The 23,669-nt window shown below is 41.1% G+C and overlaps 1 protein-coding gene across 8 annotated transcripts in view; it reads left to right on the top strand.

Moving 5' to 3' along the window:
• Window positions 1-23,669, top strand: part of LOC105196443 (teneurin-a) — a 480,887-nt gene that overhangs the window by 433,360 nt on the left and 23,858 nt on the right. For 7 of the 8 annotated variants that reach the window (XM_039446047.1, XM_039446051.1, XM_039446049.1 and 4 more), the window contains 8 exons: window positions 6,664-6,864; window positions 7,230-7,306; window positions 14,933-15,052; window positions 16,491-17,143; window positions 17,241-17,454; window positions 19,292-19,556; window positions 20,824-20,954; window positions 21,151-21,297. In XM_039446047.1, the coding sequence (XP_039301981.1) occupies window positions 6,664-6,864; window positions 7,230-7,306; window positions 14,933-15,052; window positions 16,491-17,143; window positions 17,241-17,454; window positions 19,292-19,556; window positions 20,824-20,954; window positions 21,151-21,297 (1,808 nt within the window). The remainder of the gene's footprint in view (window positions 1-6,663; window positions 6,865-7,229; window positions 7,307-14,932; window positions 15,053-16,490; window positions 17,144-17,240; window positions 17,455-19,291; window positions 19,557-20,823; window positions 20,955-21,150; window positions 21,298-23,669) is intronic. The other variant, XM_039446048.1, reaches the window with a different exon arrangement.

The raw sequence follows: 23,669 nt of genomic DNA, 5'->3' as shown, positions 1-23,669 counted from the left end.
GCGCATATATGCGCGACGCGTATGCACGGATAGACGTATAACCGTATCAGTTTCGCCGCGCGGGAAACATTCACGGAGATTTCATTTCACGATATTACTCAGGCTTACGGTAGCTTTATGCGAAATATGAGAAAATCCTCAAAAATGATATTGCGACATAAATTTCGCCCGGAGCAATCTGATAACTTCTTGCGAAGGTATTACTTGGGCTTGCAGCTAGTTTGTACATGATGTATAAAAATATGCGGGGATCTATTTTGCTGGAAGATTTTGTGAATGCAAACTTATGAAGCAACTTGTAGCTAAGTCCAAAATCTCCCCCCCCCCCCCCCCGCCATTCCGTTTTATCCTATTTATCGATTTTTCTCCGCGCACGAAGATTGACAGGATTGTCAGGGGCTGATTGACAAAGGTCCCTCGTCAAACCTCGTGATCTATAGCGTCCCCATCCATCTTTTATTGGAAAATAACTCGTGTGCCGTTCGCGCAAACATTCTGTTCTCCATGACGACGTAGAATTAATATCCAGGCGCAAACGCGAAGTTTAGCTAAAGATAATAGACATAAAGCTCCGCGTCGAGCGCGTAGTTTACGAGGCGCCTTGCAGTCTTAAAATCGTAATACCGCGGAATCTTCGCGGCACAGTCGCTCTGAATATTCAGTGGTATCGCACTTATTATTACTGTGTGCCGAGGAACGCATACAAGAGCTGAGTCGCCGTCGCCACTGCCGCCGCGAGGCGGTACTCTCTCTCTCCCTCTCCCTCTCTCTCTCTCTCGGAGTGGTAATCGAGCGATTAAAATTATAATCTCGGCGTAATCACGCCGTTCCATTACGGCGCATAGCGTGCGCGCGAGTTCGCGCGCCCAAACCCGCGCGAGTCTAATTAATATTAAAAGACCGAAATTAATAATTAGAGGCGTCGCGTTAGCGGCGAGAGAAAGCAGCGCGGCGTGGCGTGGCGTGGCTGTCAGAAGGCGCGGCTCGGCACGCAACTATATGCGCCGACGTAACGTACCTCTACCTACCCTTCGCGAAACAATGGCTGCGAAAGCAGACTTCATTATCCCCCGGGCGTGTTAGCAACGATCGTAATTTTTCACCCGAGAGTGGGATTCAATTTCAATTGCGGCGCGTCGTGTTACCTGTGTCTCTCTGTCATCTTATCTTCCCTTTGAAAGGCGTTTGGCTGGACCCGCGCGCGCGGATCGGGGTATCAGATTTTTATTAGGATTCTTCCTACGTGTACCTCCTACGGGACCACGGTAACGTTCCTACGTCGACAATCGTCGTACCTTAGAACGCGCTTCGTCTGCGCTACGCGATCTCGAGGGAGATCGCAGATAAGCGCCGCTCGTGACAAACGATCGAGTATCAGCGACCTCCGAAATTTTTCACGCCCTTTTCTTCTCGGAAGGATCCATTATGTTTTCTAGTGGTTGGGGACTATCCGAAGTAACGTTACTACGGTATAAGCATCACTTCAGATGACAGATAAGTTCGAACAAGAGAATTTACAAAGGGACAGGGAACGATGGGTATTAAAGATGGGTATTAAAGATTTTCTAGGGAATGTATTCATTACTGAAGAGAAGAGCATATACACATAGATATAGTGTGACAGAAAAATGTATAAAAATGTATAGATGTAGCATTTTTAATACTTACTACCTTTGTTTTTTGGAAATTTATCATATACCATAGATCGTTGTTAATTTTCATCACTTTTACATTTACAAGCATAAACAATTATTGAATGATTCTCGCACATCCTTCATTATCTCTAGAAAATATTTATTTATTTTTTAGAAAATAAATGTTAAATATACTCGATAAGATATTGCAAAGAAAAGAAATGCGCACGACAGAGTGTCCAAAGATATGTATTAAATATTAATATCCAAAAGGAATTAAATTCAAATAATTCAAATCATAAAATAATTTTGTTAAAAATTAGAACTAAATAATTGGTAAAAGTATAGAATGTATGCGCCACACTCTAATAAGTTAATCAAGAATGGAACGAGAATGGGGTGACTTCGCTTGAATACTTTGTTCAGTATTTAATATCTGTCTAATACGTGTTTTCCACTTCTTTCAAAGACTACACCCTGTCATCCGTTAAATCCCAATAAAGGACTCGCTACACAAGGAAGCTTTGAAAGTTTTGAATGGTAGGAACTACACGGCACTCTTGTCGCTTCCAATCGCTTCTGCGATGGAACATGCGTTACATCATAATTGGATCACACGCTCGATTCTATCCTGAGCCCGCGCAGCTGAAACAGTCCAATCTTCCACTCAGACGACACTCAACTCAATATGTGGCAGCAACGCCGCTCGCAATTACCTCTTTAACTTCCAATATATCAGACAGCCGTCCAATTGGTTTAATCGGTGGAGGTGTTTTGTACACGTTCATACAATCCACGTCCACCGCCATCGTCGTCGCCCGGCTGGCGAAGCTACCTGCTTAAAGCGACGGTGGGTCCTTTCGTGACCGGACTACGACTTAACTTAGATCAGGAACATCCTAACTTCGCAGCGGGACTGCGTAATCCGCCCAGGTTGCTGACGATCAAACTCGGCGCTCCTCGACCCACTTTTACATTGGTTAAAGGAACATCCGCACGTTTTCGAACTTCCTTCCCGAAAGTCGTGCCGCGGCAACTTCTCGCTTTAGCTTTACGCTTACGTTCCTGACAAGTTAGATTAAGCTGTCACAAGAAAAATCGCAAACCGTTCGAATCAAAGGGAAGAGGATTTGAGATCTGCAATTTCTCATTCCCCGAGCAATTCCGGCAATTTCGTAGAATTTTGTAAATTCTCGCGATGTGTAAACTAAATATTAGATTGAAAAATGTATATAGGTACAGTCCGTCGATATCGCGTAGCAATGTTTTCTCATAATTAGAAACGCTTTATTCGTATTCAAATATGGTAGAACTACGATGTTACGTAGCACTGTAATCTTCCACCGAAGCTTCAGCTGGAACTTATATTTCTCTCACGTACTCTCCGCCGCTACTAACGATAATTAGCGAAGAAAGAGCCGTGCATCGTTACCACGACGAGCCAGAGGACGGACCAACCGGTAACTTAATCCATCGTATCGATTAGGAAATATAACCCAATTCCAGCTAACCGATTTACTCGCACAAATGGATTAACCCAGCTTGGAGAGGGACCACGGCGTGAACACGCCGAATTGCTGCTTACTCCGTTCTTCCGCAGTGCATCCCCGGCTTTGCTATCTCTCCTTTTTCGTCGTTTATCTTGTTTTCAGCCACTCCCCTCGCTTCATTTGTCTGTTACGTGCAATCAAGAATCCGGTTGTCCCGACCGGAGCGCCGTACATCTGTCCGGAGGCTCTTAGTCGAGCCAGAGAGTTAGATTTATTTATTTCCCAGAAAAAACTCTTCTGGAGCTTCAATTCGAAAAGTCTAGCGGAATACGGAAGTAATCGCGAACCGTTATAAATTAATCATGAGAGTTAATTAATGCGTAAAAGAGAAAATTCTAGCAGACTAATTTAATCAATAATACATTAATATACTAATTTACTCAATAATATATTAATCATTAATAGTAGTATATAAACACATATTAGAACTTTAAAATAAATATTATTAATACTAAAATTACAGAACTACAGAAGCATACGGGTCAGGTAGAATCATTTTACGTTGGACCATCGATCTTACTCTCGTTCTCGGAAAATTTATTTTTAAATTAATTGACGGCTATACCGCGTAAATAAAAAGAAAAGTTGCATAAACTTGAAACACTCTATGTGTATTCAAAGTGCATGTTTTTTACTCGTTATTAATCATTTTCTTTTCAATATAACTGAATTATATTTGAATTATATTGAAGTATATCTATTGCCGCGCGTGGATGATTCAGAGAGATGAGAAGTAAGACTGCCCTTGGCCATCTTCCAGCTTAGAAAAAAAAAATTCCCATTATTTCGCCATTAAGTTTTTTCCTCCCCCCGATTTTTGTCGGGCGCCGAGCACGCCGATACTTTTAGTAAATTAATTTTACGCCGCTCGCTCCGTCTCTAAGTTAATGATACCGAAGAAAAAGTAATATTTATTACGCGGGATTCCTTCTCTCGCGTTTTTCCTTTTTTTTCTGCGTCGCCGCGTAAGAACGCCCGGGACTTTTGCCAGTGATATTTTTTCACGTCGTGTTTGATTGCTTCCTGCTCGGGAAAATATGAACGAACATTTATAGGATCGCGAAGCGTCGGGATCTAAGCGCGATTATTTATGGTATTTGTCCGACTGGGTTTGTTAAGCAACTTATAAATTACGCGCGGCACACGACACGTCTCAACGATTCCTTCAAGAGGTGGATGAAGAAGATCATCTCTGAACTGTGTCTCAGCTTATCTTTAGAATCTTTCATGGCATTTGTCATTTTTTGACAAACCTTTCTGAGTTTAACGCGAAAATAAATTACAAACTAAAATAATATTCAAATTAGATGTATCTTGAAGCATAAAATAAAAGATCAAAAGAAAATCAACGAATAATCATAGCAAGATCTTAGTAATCATTAATATTTCTTATACGATTTTATATAGTATACATTTTCCAGTTCTTTAAACTGCGCACAATTATTTTCAGTTTTAAAACATAATTTTGTTATTGAACCAGAATAATAATAGATAATCGAACTGATTAATTGATGAACTAATTAATTGATTAACTGATGAACTAATTAGGACTCGTAAACATCATAATTATATTTAATTTGGTCTGTAATCAATATTTTATTTTTAGAAATTTCTAGTTATTTGGATATAAGTTTAATTTTCCAAGAGATATAATCAGCGTTGAAAATTGTTATCCTAAGTATAAACACTTCATACATAACAAACAAATAACAATGGTTATAACAATGACCATATACATGGGACCTTATTTCATGAGTACGTTGTTTCTGAAAATATATACTTATTCCAAAAAAATTGATATAAATCTTTGTTAGGTATTTTTTAAAAATTAAAAAGTTGAATGATATAATATGTTGCTATAAAACATAAATTAATATATACTTAATAAACTTTGCTGTGAATTTTAATAAAAACAGTTCATGCGCCACTTTTGTTATATTAAACAGTCGTGTTGTCAATTCTATTTTTATTGCCCCTTTTCATATTGTTTAAATAAAATAATTTCATATAATTGACAAATTATTCTTAAGGTATCTGATTTTGGAATTTACGAGGAAAGCGAAAATTATTAGACGACTCGAGTCCGAATTGATTCTGCTGGATAAATGAGGAAAGTCATTCGAGTGTTTCAACGTTCTTAGGAAAAGCAAAGAGTGTTCCAGGATCGATATATCGCGAGTGTTACTTCCAGGAAATATCTTTTTTTAAACCACTTTAAATCACTTCGCTTACATTCCGTGAAAGTGAAACGTTACCTTAAGGCGATAAGTTCAGGATTAAATCCAACGTTTCTGACTGCTTTCCCGTCGAACCTGCCGTAAAACCGACTCGAAAGAGATTTTTCGCAAGTATTCGATTCGAGCAGCCGCGCGCGCTCGTGTTCGGGCTTTATACTACGTGAATTTTTAAGCGGAAAATCCAATATTGGCGCCGCGGCGCATTGTTAAGTTCCCGCTTGTTTCCTTTTTCTGGTCGCTTCAGTCCTCTCCCCTTGCCCTTTCCTCTATCTCTACGCCCCTGCCTAGAGACGTACTGTCAATCGAGTTATTCTTACGGGATTTCAGCCACGGAGCGCGCATAATGCTATTCATGAGTCCGCATGATTATCGGAAAACTATATTTATCCTGGGCACCATATTAAATCCTTGTTTCGACGTTGGTCTTTCATCCGGTCCTGGCTATGCCCATGCGCTTATCCGGGCCTCTCGATGAGGGGACGAAGATAAATATCGCCGATGATGAAAATAAAATCCTTGACACGGGTCCGACGGATAGAGAGAGGGTCTCGACCCCGTCACCCCCGCGGACGCGTCATTTTCCGAAAGCCCGCGGGTTTCGTGCGCGTCTCGTGCGGGTGATATACGCACGCACACGCGGGGCCTGCCATGTCGGGCTTAATGGCGGCATCTGCATCTTTTATAAGCTCGGCGTTATCTGCATCCCCGGACGCGCATCGTCCGATGCTCTCCGGTCTGTGTAGCGCGCGGCGCGATCGCCGCTCGCCGCCTCTGCTGCTGGGCGCACACGTGCGCCAAACAGATACCGGTCGTCGATTTATCGCTGAAGCGTATCGCCCTCGAAGCGACGTCGGATCAAGCGGCCCGCAGTCATCTCTCCCATTTATTACCCCGACGCACTGATACGCCGATGAGTATCGGCATGAATTTAACTAATAATCAGCAGTAAGCGAGACACATGGGAGATACTAATCGACGTCGCCTCCGTTCTGATTCGCAATTGCACGGACAATTTGTCATGTCGTAGCCGATCGTTCGACTCGCAGTTATTAATTGCGGCGGTCGAATCGTCGAGGTCGAAACCTCGAGCAACCTGATTTAGACGTGTCATCTTGCGTAATTTAACGTACACACGATATTATATGTATACGAAGCGTAATCGCAAGCGTTCAATGATTTTCATCGCGTCTCTAGACTCTAGACGGTACGCCTAACATCTTGGTTTGTTTCTTGTTGTTTCAGGCTTCCGCCACCGCAACAGCAGGTGACGGTGGGTTCTCTTGGCGGCGGTTTAGGTGGTGCCGGAAATGGCGGTACCGCCACGGTAGGCGCGCAAGGCCAAGCCATGGTGATGCCGGGTTTTCCGCTTCGCGCCGCAGCGGTGCCGCATTACTCCCCGTATTCGCCGTCGCGCTTTCACATCGATAAACGCTGTCAGCACAGGTGCGTAGACATAGAAGAGCGTAAACTCAGCGTTAGCTACTCTCTAAATTCTTTGGAGTGGACTGTCACCTTAATAGAGAGATTCTCCAAGTGTGATTTCACTCCAAAGAATTTGAGAGTATATACATGTGCGTTCTTGGCAGAACGGTGCGAGTGGCAAAATATCACGGAACGAACTTTGTTCGTCTGATTCTCTAGTCAGCTACCTTGTATTTATCTATCAATTTCTGTTAATGATGCGCGCGCAGAAAAGAGACAACATTTCCCCGATATCTCGCCTTTCTCATCGTTTCTGCCAAATCCAACTTTTGGACGAATCGAATGACGAAGTGAATGTTGAATCTGTTTTATACGTCTTCGCACAGGTGCTCCTGGAAATGCTTCTCGATCGCCCTGATCCTCCTGGCTGTGGCGCTAACGGCGATGCTGGCGTACTTTGCTGGTAAGTGATCGTCATGTTAAAACCTTTGAAACAAACTTTATTTCGAAACTTGGAATGCGGTTGTATGGCTGTACTACGCTTTCCGAATATATGACAGCTGATATTTTGGATTAAATTAATGCCTGATTAATCTATTAAAGTGAGGTGAAGCTAAGCTAAAGATTTAACCAAATCTGTATCTGTAATGTACGAAGGAGAGGCAGCTATTTAATGCAACCATTTCATAAATAATATTTGCCTCAATGTAAATTTGAATGAGCCGTTTTTATTAGTCCCAGAGCGCACGTCCGAGTAGTAACATAGCCGCCGGCGGATAGTCCGGCGCAATTCTATTGCTGGCTGACCCGAAATTCACGGTACAATAATTCATTATTAACTTGCAAATCTGGTTACGACTAACCCAACCCACCTAATGCTAAAATCCATCGGAACGTCGGCATTACTGCACCATGCTAATCCCTGTACGCACAGAGGGGGATTATACATATGACTGACACCATAACATTCCGCGTGAAGGCATGACGAATTTCGCGTAATCATGCAAATCACAACTAAATGAGATTCACAAATATTAGCGAACGTAAAATTCATATTTTCGCTTCGTTTTTGAAGAAAAAAAAAATGTTAATCTTAGAGTGCTGTTCATATTTTTCCGACGTTATACTACTCTAGGTGAAAATATTTTTCCAACGTAATACTACTCTAGGTGAAAATTCAACAACATAATTGAGAATTAAAAAAAAATTTTTTTGCCACTTTATAAACTGTAAAATGTTAGAATAATTTAACTAACACTATTTTAACGTCTTGCATTATTTTTAATTATCAAAATTTTAATAATAAAAATTTTCTACTAAACTTGAATTAGCATCTGTGTGAAAATTTATCTAGAGTAACATTCTAGAATTAAGAGCGAAGTAAATGAATTTATTTATAAAAGTATCTTTCTTGGAGTGCTGTAATAACATTTTTTATACGGTAGGATACAGTTTAGATAATATATTTAAAATTTAATGAATAAAAACAGAGATGAACAAAGCGTGAAATTAATAAAAAAAGGCGGGCACAAAAATTCCATTAAATTTGCGAGTGAGAAAGAGAGAAAGATGAACTGTTTGAAATATTATGCAACGCAGCTGTATCACATTTGTTCGCAAAACGCACTGTGTACCTACGATGCATTGACATTTTCTTGCAATGTCGGTGCACGTAACATTGCCGTAACAACAGCATTATTTTACATTTAATGTTCAAACACTACGTTTCTTTGCGATGAAAACATTTTTGGATTATAAAACATTTGTTTTGTTTTGTATCATGTTGAAATGCTTGTTGCAAAGAGATATTGCCGAAGGCACGTTGCTTTATAGATTTTCAAAATTCTGGCACCGACAAAGTTATTTTTGCAACGTTTTATCTAACAATAAATTAAAAAAGAATTTGGACGTAATACATAAAAAGAAACACGCGCAAGCGTAATAAACCTAATGTTTTTTGCTGCTCTTACTATAATCACGATTTTCCTTTAATCTTAAATTTAACTTTTCTCTTTGCTGTATTATTATTATTATTATTATTATTATTATTATTATTATTATATTCGTAAAGCCAAATAATACGGTCGTGCGTAAACGACGTACGAAGTCGTATTCGGGAAAATTAAATACTGTTTAACGGCGGAAGTCCGGATCTTCTGTGTAGGAAGCGTAGCTACGGCGTAACATTGCCAGCGTAATGGTTCATTTAACACGGAGTGGTGGGCTCCATCCGGTTAGGGAGAGGCAAAAATATTGCCCGTCGATAGCGAGGAAGCGTTTCCCTGGCATGGGGTTCGTTTTATCCGTAACACTCGTAGCTGAGGAACTATACACCATAAGCGCGTCGCAGGGTTGGCTGCGACGGGCGGATGCACTCGTATATGAATCGATACCACGCCTTTCTATCCGCTAATAAGGATAACAAAGCGCCGCAGGAGACACAGAAATGTACTTTATCTCAGACGATAGTAACGCTCGCGCGTTAACCTTCGACATTCTCAAGCATCATCGATTTCAAATTTTTCAAATTTTGGTCGCACTCGCTGAGGGCGAGCGGATTATCGGAATTAAAAAAATACGTGTCTTTGCTAAACGAATCGGGCAATTTCGCAGGGCAATGGCCTACCCGACGTACAAATCGATAGCCGTGCAACTAACGGCGCACTACCTCGGTACATTCTATGGCTAACATTGGTAAACTTTGCTGCATAAATAACAATGGCCATGTATGTAGCTCCATGTGTACGTAAACGTAAAATCTTAGCAAAGTTAAACCACTACGACGACATAGCCGTTGGCAACCGGCTCTATTAACGGGGCTCGCGGCAAGAAAACGAGAGACGAATCGTCTTCGTTGATTCGCGTCGTTAAGATCAACGTTGAAAGAACACCACGTTAGGTTATCGTTACTGCAAAAAAGTCTCGGAAAATGGCTTCACTAGGTCCGTTATGCTAATGCAAGAGCCAACGGGATGCGAGGCTAAAGATACGCGCGAACGGGCTTGAAGATCGTTGCATCTCCACGGCACCGAGAGCGATTAGAGGAATTAATGCTCGCCCGTTATCAGCGCGCAACAGAAAGGAACCTGCTTTCTTCCCTTCCGCCCTTTCTCACCTTCACGCAAATCGAGTTTTTGCATTTCGCGAGAAATCCGAAAATCTATACGATAGTCGAGATTCGACCCGCAAACGTATTAGACTTCATCATCGAAGTCTCGGGGACTAAGGGGATTTGACTGGAGAAGGAAGGGACGCGAGTAGCTCGGCCGCATTGTGTTCCACGAATCTATATAACACCCTTCCAGCTCCCCCATCCGGAACTGTCCATCCCGACTTTGGCGTCCATGTTCTTCTTCCACCTCCCGTTCTCTGCGTGTCGCAGCAAGAGGGAGGGACGATGGGGACTGCAAAGTCGGCTCTCGGCCTCGAGGAGACTGCTCGCCAGCTGTTATTTCTGCATTCCAGTAAATCGAGTCTGGAATCCAATCTGCCTGTTTGCTACTGCATCCAAACTACCCCGCAGCCAACCTCCAGCGTTACCTCTCTCCATCCTCCCCCGCGCGCGCGCCCGCGTCTCTTTTACGGTCACTGCAGGTCCGTCTACTCTCTCTCTCTCTCTCTCTCTCTCTCTCTCTCTCTCTCTCTCTCTCTCTCTCTCTCTCTCTCTCTCTCTCTCGCCGCGAGCACACACGTACACACGAGCACACGCGCGCGTACACACTACGAGACACCATGAACCCTTCCTCCTCGTTTCGTTCCTCTGCCTCGCTCCGGAGCGCACGAATTTTGCATGCACGCGAGTTACCTTGCTTTTCGGTAATTTGACGTATGTCTGCTCGCTCGCTTGCTCGTTCGTTCGCCCTTCTGGCCTTCATAGGGCCAAAATCGTTTTGCGACAAGTCACTTTTCCGACGTCTCCGTGGTTTCATTTACAAGTGGCTAACGAAACAGTTGCTACGATAATTTCCCTTGACAAACGATGCTCAAGCTCAGAGTAAAGCTGGAAAATAATGTACCTATAAGGCCATGACGTGCGTACAATACGTAACATTTAAATCAAATAATGACCAACAACGGTCAAAACGGATCTTAGTTCTCAAATAATAATTTCTTACGTGATTTTATGTACATTTTCCTGTTACCACAAACTACGCGCCACGTATTCGTCGGTCTGAAAACGCAGCTCTTGGAAATGGAATCAGAAAAGTAATATTACAATATTAAATTGCTAATCGAAAGCTAAAGCTGGAAAATATTGTTTATTATTTGTCTATAACTATTCTCAATATAAGATTTAGTTCTATTGTAGCTGTATATGTGCATATGCAATGTTACGTTATCAAACAGATCAATAAAGAGCAATCGATATAGATGTTAATAATTAAATATATAATTTGTAACTCAATGTTTACGCTCTAACTATGAATGTTTTGGGCTCACTTTTATCAACATGTGACGTTAATTGTTAAATTAGATATTGTGTGATAAGAAATTAATTATTAAATTACATACTATGTATAAATATAATTCGATAGTAGTAAACGGAATCCAAAGATATCAGTCAGTATTTCCAATATATTTATGATAAGAAATAATCGTCTTTCGCTCGTTTTTTTTTTTACAAAAATTAACTTTTAGTGTACGATCACGAATGTGATAAAGAAACCGAGAAATAGGCAGATGTACAGAGATTCATGAAACACAATGCGCGCGCGCAGTCCAACTACTCGTAACCCTTTCTTCTCCCGTCAAATACTTTTAATCCCTCCGGATAAAATTTGAAACCAGCCACGCACGATTAAACAATAAACTTGTAAATATAAATTATATAAATAAATTTATAAACATAACCTGTCAAGTATGCATGAACAAGCACGCTTGTCAAATCTAGTAGGTAGTATAATCACCAGTTATTTTGTGTGAGGAAATATGAAAAAGCGTTTGACTTACGTGTCAAACTGACTTGTTCAAGTAAATCGGAACGTATGTTAGTGGCGTGACAAGCTTAAATTAGACCAGTCGGAAGTTGGCGTGGCGAATAAAAGTAATTATGTTCAAACACACACAAAAGAATTGCTTTTTAATTGCTTCTTCCATATCCTCCTTCTAAATAATTACTCAATTTAATTAATTAATATTAATACAGTCGCAAATTTTATCTCGGCAAATAATTATTTACACTTTTTTTTATAAAACATGTTCTTATGAAACGATTGCTTCTCAATTGCCTTTTTATTACCGTCGGATTTTTAATTTCAGTTAAAAAGCAATTCTTCGGTGTATGTTTCGCAGAATTACTTTTAAGCTACGTATACATATTTGCTCAAGCGCGTTTGTCAAACTTATCAGAACATCTAGATGACAAAACTGCACAGTTATCGCAAATACGATACACACGTTCGGATTGACTTGACAAGGTTACTTGAACGTGTGTGTGGCCTTTAATTATGATTGAAAAGGATTAGTGACAATTTTGAAATTTTTATTACAAGACGTTTGTCAATAACAAACTGTAATATGATTCATCCACTTGTGCTATCCGTCACGAGAGGAAACATTATTACTACGCCATTAATAGTTAACTCGTCAATAATAACGACATTGTAGGCAGCTCGATAACGCTGTCGTGTCTGGACTCACGCTTCGCCGGATCGGAACGAAAGGGTAGACGGATCGATTGTAAACATTTCATTATAACGTACGAGCGGAAGTGGGCGGCAGAACGAACCGGCCGGGGTGGCGGTGGGATAATCCTACGATAATCCGGGAATCATTCTCGGGAATGAATCGCTCTATCGATCCGAAGGTATATAATTGAAAAAGTTGTTCCTTTGCGCCTCTCCCCCTCGCCCTCCCCCAACTCTGCTGAACGTGCCCGCTGTCCTTCACAGTCGCGCTCGCCCTTTTCCATCCCTGCGAAGGCAAAGGGGCAACACGGCGTAACGATCCCTTCCGTAGCTCGCATTATATGGCCATTTTAAATTTCCGGTAGCTCTCGTCATCAAAACTTGGCAGTCTCGCGATCCATATATATTGGTTTTTGAGATGACTTCGTTTCGCAGTATTGTCCTTATAGCTAAGCACACACAGGATGTCGCAGCTGCCGGTAGATTAAATTGCTTAGAGATCCCAAGTGCTAGCTCATTTTGCATTCGCTATCCGAGGTTTCTAATTTACAACGTCAAATATTTTAGGAACCGACGGCTACGATATTAAAGTGTTGCTAAAATAAAGTCTATGTAAAATAAACTTGGAGATGCACGTTGGTGCATTATCGAAAGATTGATTTAGGAAAAGGTTATTTTCGATAGATTTTGCAAGTATCGATTTTTGTGATGCGCGAAATAATTGTTCTCTTCCCTACGTAATGTATTATTTAGCGTCTCGAGGTTCACTGCGTGATTTTTTTTTTTAGACGTCCAGTGCGATATGTGGAAAGTTGGATTGCTGAGTTGTAGCGACGTGAAGCGGGAACGAAAACGATGCTACGCTGACTGGCATATACGCGAAATAAGGTCATTCACAGTTCACTGCAACTCAATTTCAGCGATAGTTACATGGTGGCCAGGCAACGCCGATCCCGAAGGAATAGTCGCTCTTTTCCGGTCATTTCGCCTATCTCCGGTCTGACGTGCGTACATGTGTACATACACACGTACACATACACGCTCGCTCGCTTTCGTATCCGTGTGCGTACGTGTGTACACCCCGACGAAACTTGTCAAGGATTATCGTCTGCACGGAGGACTTTTCTACGATTAGAGACGAGTTATTGCGAAAAGTTTACTGGGGGAATTAAATATCAATCTGCATTGATTGAATTATCCGGTTTAAACGCGAGCTATCTCTTCCGCATCGAAGCCAAATATTGTGGAAGCTTTTACTTACAATCTCAATTTCGTTTAACGCTGTTTTTTTTCTCCTCGCATGTTTTGGAAGGAAACGCTGCTGGGATATAACAAAATAACAATGTATATACGACAATGGGGCAATTCCACTAGAAACGGTGCACGGGCGTGCGCAATAACGAGCGCCATTATCACGGACAGAAAGCTTATACAACCCGCGATGCGATAAATCGCGGAGCACGAAAACGCGTCCATTAAATATCGGCGCCGAGTGTATCGGCGAATCGCGATTTGTCAAATCATCCGCGCGGCAATAACACGCGAATTCAATTATGCGTTATCGATGTTTTGTTGCGTTGATAAGCCAAGAGGTCGTTAGGCGGGGGTTGCGTTTGGCCCGGGCCTGCCCCTTTTTAAAAACACTCGTTAAACCGCGTAATTAATTCGTGGCGCTCGCGGCGCACGAGACAGATAATTAATTAAACCGCAATATCCCGCCACGGATAAGGGTTTTATTGCTAAATTTATCATGGCGTTTAAATTCAACGAACTTGCACTTATCGCTCAGAAAACATTAATATAAATGACCTGAAGCACCCAGATAACTACTGATATAGCGTCAACATAATTGGATCTCGGATTATATCGGCCGATATTAATTGAGCTTTGTGAGGGGTCTCCCAAATATTAAGCATCATAATCATTTGTCATCGGATATATTGTAAGAGCCATTGTGAGTTGTTCATCGGTCATTGACGCTCTATTTTGCCAAAGTTTATGAAGAAAAATATCATATGTATAGTCGATGTAAGGTATTACAGCGCGTTTCAGTTTATTCTTGATCTGATGAAGCAACATCGTACGCTCGATACGACACATCCGTGATTCAAGTCATGAGACCTCGAACTTTATTACACGGATACGTTGCTTTAAAAGTTATTCGAGCAGGAAGGTCGGGTTGTCAGGGGAAATCTAGTGTGCCATCGTAATTCGAAAGCGATTGTCCGAATTTATGAACCCATTAGGCCGCTGCCAGACGTTCGACTAAAGCCATTCCTGATTCCTGGCGCTATAAAAGCGTCACGCGAGCAATGCTATTTCGCTCCGGAGAGTATACCGATCGTACGTTGCAAATATAACATTTGTGTTTACGCGCGATTGCGTCTGTGGCATCTCCGCGCCCATGGTGGATTTTCATATTTCTCTTATCCTAAAACGGACGTTCTTTGTTTACTTTCCAGCAGTGAGCTCCATGCGTCCGATAGACAGCACTAACTGCATTCTGGTTCAAGATATCAAGGCTGTCACTCACGAAAACGCACACATCCACGACTCGATATCCACGCAGATCCCCACAGAAGGTAAATATCGAGCGGTATTAATTTGCATCTACTCTGCATGATGTAAATACTCTCGCGTACAGCGTCATACGCTAATTGCTTTTGGGAAGCGCGAGTGGATGAACGTTTCATCGATATAATATCTTTAGCGAGGGCTATATTGCCGCGCGTCCAAATGTCATCCGCTATAAAGATTTCACAGTATAAGCTGTATCAATTTCGAAAAATAATTGAGCAATTGTGGTGTATTTGACACACTTGATACAAAGATAAACTTGAAGGACATGGAGCAATAAAAGTCTACATAAAAAATTATAATGATGATCTGCTCGGCTTAAAATATTTGTTTTGTGTGTTGCGTAAATTCATAAAAAAATATTTATCACAAGCATTTGTTCGATAATATTTTTTAAATAAAATATTTTTATTTCCTTCTAAAAATACATTTACAAATTAAAACATAATATTTCCCTTTTTGGATGTTTCCTCGTCAAACTTAAAAAGCGTATAGTTTACAATTGTAATCTAAATGAAGGTAGCAGATAAACGGGCTTTTATTCTTTTACAAGAAATTATCAGATTTTACGCTAGGGTAACTGTCCCAATTTCTGCCGCTTTTGTCATTTGTAGTATTAGAATAAAAAATATGAGAGCGTTATGTATTAAAAATATTTTAAGGTTAAACTAACCCTAGTAAGCGTAAAATCATTATCATTATGTTATTACAATGATATTCAGTAACATATTTTTAAATATGTCGCATTTAACATTGCATGTAATATCATGCAATATGAACAAATTTTGACTTGGAGATGCTTTTTAAACATTTCAATGTTTCGACAAAAATCGTATATTAAATAATCTTTTTAAAATGTTTATACAATATTATTTTAAAATATTTAAAAATACACATGAAATCAATACTTCCAAATGTTATTTTAATATTTCTTACTTGCTGAAAGTTTATTATATAAACGTAAATAAGTACATGGCATTAAATATACAGGTAAATATGGAGAAATATTGCGAATTTGCGACAGCAATCGGTGAAACGGTACTTAGGACATTGATAACAGATTCAATACTTTATACTTTTATTCCTTTTATTAAAAATTATGAGAGCGTTATGTTTATTAAAAATGTTTTAATGTTAAAGTAATGTTAATCATCTTATAAACGCAAATAAATGCGTAACAATAAATAAGAAGGCAATATTAAATTAGTGTGTCGTCGATCAGGGGGGGGGGAGGCAGGCAGTATTTGGATTGATTGATAGGACTGATAAAGTTATACCTCATATTTTTATTTCTTTCATCATATTTAAATAATTATATTTTTTTCTTTCATTATATTTAAATAATTGGGACAATTATAATAGAAATTTTGCCTCGCTATTTTCTTAATGACTTACGTTACTGCGTTATGCAATGTGTCACATCCTCACGTCTCTCCCTCGCAGAATCCCTGCCTACAAGTACGGCGGAACATTCGAGCGCCGCGGATAGCGCCGGCGATCAGCAGAGCGATCCGCAGATCCAGCAATCGGCGCAGCAGTGGCCAGCCGTGCTCGAACTGCAGGCCTACAACGTCGCGCATTCCGCCGTTATTCAACCGTACCACTTCTGGAACACGGAGTTCCGCAGCAAGCAGCCGGCATTCATCAGGTTAAACTTGACCCTGCCGTGGGGCGCGAATTTCGCGGTGTACGGCAGACGAAACGTCGCGCCCAGCGTCACGCAGTACGATTTTGCGGAGTTCGTAAAGGGTGGCAGGGTAGACAGGTTGAAGAGGGACATCACCGCGAAGGCCGTCAGTTTTATGCAGTCCAACAATCTGCAGGATATCCGCGTGGAACGCGCGGCACCAGCCGCGTCTTATCAACACGTGCTCATCAAGAGGACCATCGTGGAACCGCTGATGGTCAACGTCAGTCTGTTGCAATACTTTGATACCGGCGACTGGTTCCTGTCCGTGTACAACGACGAGTTGCAACCTTACAAGGTTACCCTCATCGTAACGGAAGCCGAAGGTGTGTCCAGTACGTGTCCTAACGACTGCTCCGGACGTGGCTCGTGCTACCTTGGCAAGTGCGACTGTATAGACGGATATCAGGTGCGTTTTTTGCGAAATTATTCCTAAATTATCTGAGCATGTGCCTTCTGAAGAGATTAATAATCAACGAGACGAAAACACTTTGCAACTGTTTCAGGGTGTTGATTGCAGCAAAAGTGTGTGTCCGGTTTTGTGTTCTTCTCACGGACAGTACGGCGGTGGTATGTGTCACTGTGAGGAGGGCTGGAAAGGCGCGGAGTGTGATATACCGTTAGGTGACTGCCAAGTTCCTGATTGCAATCAGCATGGCCAGTGCGTCAGAGGATCCTGCGTCTGTAATCCTGGCTGGAAGGGCGCTTTCTGCGATGAACGTAAGTTGACGAGGAGCAATCAAGCGATGCGTCTAGGAAGATATTTGATAAGTACATCTTGTGTTATTGACAAGTTTAAAAGAGGATCGCGTACGTTTTCTTCTAAATTAAATTTACATTTTCTTCATACGAGTGAAGAAAAGTAAAAAAAAAAATATATATATATGTCGATACTGACAGATCGATTTGAAAGGATTATCGGATCGGATCGATTCGGAGTGCGATTCGCGTATGATGACGTTGCATTGCAAATGTGCACAGCGTGCGTCACGACACATATTTCAGTCTTAAAAATGGCTTAGCGGAAGTCACGAGTGACGGAAAACGTTTACCTCAAACATCTATTTCTGTCCCAGATCGTTATTTCTTCATGTTTGTCGCGGCACCATTAATTTTCCCATAATTCAAGCGTACGTCCAGGCCCTCTATCCAGGGAGATTCAAGATATTAGTAATGCAGAGCCCGGTCGGTGGAGAACACAGCCGGCCTGTGTACAACCTATAATTAATGCACGCGGAGTTCTCCAAATTTACATATGGGTCAAGCCATGCCAATTCGGCGCGACAATTAGTTTCGTATTGTTTCGCGGGAATTTGAATAATACACAGCCGCGAACGCGAGCGCGCGGCACGCAGCTGCGTTCGATACGTTATAATTTCGCACAATCCACGGAAGTTCCGGGAACTGAGTGACGTACGATATAAATGACGAGATTATTCGCCGGGAACGAGACACTTCGTCTCTGACATTCTCACGGTCCTCGTTAGAGATACGCTCAACCGTCGCTTTTTCCTAAACGCAGACGAAAACGGTATTAGTTCCACGTCAGTGGAATATGTCAGCTCCAATCGTAAGAACGATAAATTCGTAGAGCGGAAACGGATTTGCATTAGTTGCGACGCGACGGCAAATGAGAACTAACTGGCGAATAAGAGTCCGAATCGAGGGACCTGAGAGTTGTTTCTTTTCAACACTTTCCGTCAACGGCGATCGATCTCTACATTTTACATTTGCACCGTATAACACGTACGTGATTTACTTTATGATGTAATTTACACGACTTCCGATACATTTCTCTTCGCCAGTCAGTTACACCGAATAAACTGTAATTCGTTAAAATTACCGTTTCTCTTTGTCGTTCGCAACTTAGAAATTGATGTCTCAACATTTTTACCGAAGCGTGCTCGTTTCGAAGGAACATTCTGTGTGTACCATTAAATACGCTTAATGGTATCATACTTCAACGCCCAATTTACCGCGTCCCGCGTAACGGCGGCGCCGCGCGAACGCACCTGCCAGGTTCTAATGAAAACGAACAAATCTATGATCCCGTTCGATCAACGTCGCGCATACATAATGCAAGAAGAATCCGCCAGGAATTCCTCTCATCTCTCGCGTCCCGCGTATACATATAACGCGGCACGACGGCGGACGCGGAAAACGCGGCCCGCGACGGCGCCGTCGCCGTCGCCGCCGCTGCTGCGCCGAGGACGCTCTGGAATTAAGTTTCATAATTTCCCCGGGGCAGGTGGGATCCGCGGGAATAATGCAATTGTTCCGATGCCATAATTTAAAAAGTTGGTCCATTCGTCCACGCCATGGACGCAATCAGCGGCACCCGGGCGTGACGGGCGAGGGTAGAGACGGGGATGGGCTCTGATAACTGACGGGGTGTTGCGCGCCGGGGATGTGCTTACTTCGCGAGCGAGAAGTTTAGCCTTCAACGAGGAAGCCTCCAGGTCGCGCCGAAGCGTGAAAAAAAGAAAAAAAAAGAAAAACGCGAGGGCTTCTAATCTAAAGGTCGCACGCTCGATTCGCTCCCTCTCTCAACTTTCAGCCGACTGCTCCGACCCGAACTGCAGCAGCCACGGCGCCTGTGTCTCCGGCAAGTGTTACTGCAAGGCCGGTTGGCAGGGCGAGCGGTGCAATCAGGTCGATCAGCAGGTGTACCAGTGTCTGCCCGGCTGCTCCGATCACGGCACGTACGACCTCGAATCTGCGGCCTGCGTTTGCGAGGAGCACTGGACCGGGGTCGATTGCTCGCAGCCGAGTTGCGGTCTAGACTGCGGACTTCACGGATCCTGCGAACAGGGCCGCTGCAAGTCAGTATACACATACACGACGCATACACGTACGTCGTCCTTTATATATCGCCGTCCTTTATGGGCCCTTCGTGGGGCGTGTTGCAACCAGGATTCCGGAATTGGGTTACCCGTTGGCGCTTGGCGCAACCGGCGGCACCACGGCCAACAGTCGCTCTCTCTCTCTCTCTCTCTCTCTCTCTCTTTCTCTTCGGGATTGAGAGAGGAAAGTGACGCGTGTCTCAGCGTCCGGGTCGTTTTTCTCGGATTAAAGGAATTCCACGCGACCTCGATTCGTTTCTCTCCCATATGACGCCCGCACCTCGCGCGCGAGATCATTGTTTAATGCGGGAGATTTGCGGAATTGTGCGGACGTGGCGGCCATTTACGCGCTCTCTGTGCTTCATAGAGTGTGACGTGCGAGCTTTTTGCAACTTTTACGACTGGAATAGATTACCGGGTAATGCCGCGTCGAAGAGTGAGAAACGTCGTAAAGTTTTCAACGACGAATGCACGAGGGAGGCACGTCGCGGAGCATTTAATAGTAATCCGCGTGCTCGCGGAAGAGAGAAAGAGAGAGAGAGAGAGATGGAGAAAGAGTAACGTTTTGTCGAGACATTGAAATATTGTGGGATAGATGTGGGCGAAGAATGGCCTAAAAATGAGTAAATTGCTCGCCGGGATCGCGGGCACAAAAGTTGAGGCTAAAAAGGTGAAAAATTGCGAGAAAAAGGCTCTGTCTTACGAGGCGCCAACTTATCACAACTCGAAGGACCGTCCTCGTCCCTTCCTACTTTCCTTTGTCAGAATCAAGGACGCGGGAGAGGATCTCCTTTCTCATATTCTAAAGCTGACGCCTCTCGTCTACCACCCCTTTCTCTCCCCAACTTTCCCTCCTCTCACCCCCTCTCCCCCCTCCCCCCTCTTTCCAACCGCGTTCCATCCCCGAGAGTTGGTGTAAAAGAGGCTCTAAGTGCAAAAAGTTCCTCACTACGGCAGAACAACTTCGCAACTCGGTTCAAACTCGCATTTTTTATTGCAGCCGGTATAAACGGCGAGAAATTATTTTACGTTCGGCGATACCGCCGTTTAACATAACGAATCCTGTTAGAAACATTTGCGCATCTCGTACTACAAAGTACGACGCGATTAACGTGACGAAAATCGTATTATTTCCCTACGCAAATATTCGTACTTCTTATTTCGTAACTTCGATTGTCAAACGAAATGTAGTTGATAGTTCGTTACGTGCGTTCTGCAAGATGCGAGGCGATCTACCTATTTGCAGATGCCACGACGACTGGACCGGAACGAAATGCGATCAAAAACCATGCGATTCGCGTTGCGCCGAGCATGGCCAGTGCAAAAATGGAACTTGCGTATGCAGCCAAGGATGGAACGGACGGCATTGCACATTACGTACGTAAAAAAAAAAAAAAAAATAAGAGATTATGCTCTCATAAATAAATTCGGTGTTTTATTTTGCCCCCTCGGGCATGTATTTTCGATAATAAGTTCCCCGATACGAGGCGGCGCAATATCATTTTTCAATAATCGATTAGTCGACGGTAATTATTGAGAATGGTATCTGAAAAGGGTTTTCTCTCTTTAATAGCTGGATGCGAGAATGGATGCAGCCGCCATGGATTGTGCACCCTACAGGACGGTGAATATAGTTGCGAGTGTTCGACTGGGTGGGCCGGCAGAGATTGCAGCATACGACTCGAATTGGAATGTAATGATTACGTTGACAATGACGAAGGTAAGTCCTCAAGTAACCCGGCATTAAATCAATGCTGATTAATGACGTACTATTGCTCATCTGTATCTAACGGATATTATTCTTGCCAAGTCAGAGGGGGAAATTTTACTGACAAATAGTATTGCAAGAAAGTATATTGACGTGTCCAATATAATATTGAAATATGACGCAGCGTGAGCAAAAGGTCAATTTACAATTTCGATTATTCTTATCCAATCTTAAGCTTATAAAAATATAGAGATGAGAGAGATTAGGCTTTAAAGCGACTTCGCGGCAATCGATATTGTTGCATACACACGCGCGCACACATACACATCCACACAATTTATATACTGAACAACATTATTGACCTGAAGGCTATATCGAGTTGTTTGTTTTGAATTGTCTAGAGCAGGGCTTCTCAAAATGTGTATCGTGAATAATTTTTCAGCTTTTTTTTAAGAACTGAAATCAAATTTAAGTAAAGTAATGTAAATAAATAATCAATATACTCCCCTTGCTATTTTTAAAAACAGATTGCGATTCACATAAGTTTGGAAAATCCTGGTCTAAAGAAATATTGTACGATATAAAGATTAAAGCAGCTTCTAGACTCTCAATGTTATTGAATTGGCTGTATTGAAGGTTTGTACAATTTGTTTCTAATAAATCTTGGCTTACTCGGTGACAAACTCTTGTTATAAATATTTTGTTGAATGTAATTACTATATATTTTTGATAATAATTAGATAAAGGCAAAATCAAACACTACATTCGTAATATAGGGTAAAGAAAGGTAATATGGAATATATCTGTTTAATGTTATTTTGATATAAATATATATTAAGACTTTAAATTTATACAGAACTCTGAAGAAACATATTAGCTATAAAGTCCAATTGATGAAAGTCTTTAAAATTTTAATTAAATTTCAATATTAACAAAAAGTGGGAAACGAGATCTAAAAATAGGATATAATTTAAAATATGGGTCGAATTTCAGAAACATAATGAACAATATAATGAAGAAAGAGCAAACTTGTTTGTTTATGTAAACTGATGAAAATGCAATTAAATAATTTCGATATTTATTGTAGAGTGGCACATCAAAATAAAATAACATGATTGCACATGAGCAATAAAGAACAAAATTAATCTTAAGCCATTAAATTATTATGTGAAATAAATATTGTCACCTAAAATAAGTATTATTATTCGCAACAAAAATGTTTATATTTTTGCACCTGAATAATTTAGAGTTGATGCAAAATAAAATCTATTGCACATGAGAAATAAATTTAAAATACGATAAATTTATGAGATATAATAATATTTTTTTATAAAACATAAAATACGTTAGAATATATATAAATATTATAATATATTCTATATTTTTTTTTACTCTTGAAGTATTTCACATTACTTACATGACAAATCAAATTTTTCCGTGTAAATAAAAAAGTTGAGAATCACAATTATACAGCACAACATTATTCATACAACATTAGTAAAAGCGTTTATGGAATATACACATTAAAGAATTTACTTTGAGCTTATGGGAACATAATTAAGACAATACTGTGACAGGAACAATAAAAGTAAATAAGTATAGAAGGAAGTCATTGCCACACAAGTTTACTGTTCGCTATAGCATGATTAACACCTGAATGCAGTGCTTTTTGTAAAAAAAAATAAACCATTCTGCCATATTATCCAATGAGCAGACAATATTTTTTAAATGGTTTTTTAATATTTTTTAAATAAAATTTTATTTAAAAAAACATTTAAAAAATATTGTCTGCTTATTGGGTAGTAGCCCATTTCATATTCCACCTGCCTTTCCCTCTATAATGGAAAACATTTTATATTTATATTGAAATCATCTCTGTCATAATGTGTATTAAATTTATGTCATTTGATCCATATTATCATTAAATCCCAGACATATACTATAATTATTTTTAAATAACGGAGACGATATAGATTCTTTTTCACACTATTGTCTGATATTCCTTTTCAGAGTCCATATAGATCGTGATCAAAAGTAATCATTCAAGTTTCATTAATCGGCATTAATTCTGATAACGTGGCCTATTAACTAAAAATTCGCGCCGAGCATCATAAATTGGCAATTGGCATTGGAAATATGTTATACAATAGTGTAATAATAATCCACAGACAGCGCAATATTGTATAAATTGTACAATATATTTCAAAGAATTTTTGATTGACACAATATACTGCACAAACCCTCAATATAGCCTACAGACGATCAATAATATTGTGCAATAATATTGAGCGTCTAGAAGCCGTTTATATTGAATTCTAAAGAATATTGTACAATAATATTGAGCGTCTAGGAGCTGCTTAAGAAATAGAATCTCATCGAGCGCG

Source organism: Solenopsis invicta, chromosome 2 (assembly GCF_016802725.1).
Source record: "Solenopsis invicta isolate M01_SB chromosome 2, UNIL_Sinv_3.0, whole genome shotgun sequence".
NCBI lineage: Eukaryota > Metazoa > Arthropoda > Insecta > Hymenoptera > Formicidae > Solenopsis > Solenopsis invicta.
The sequence above is the reverse complement of the archived record's forward strand: the minus strand, read 5'-3'. Positions and strand labels throughout refer to the sequence as shown.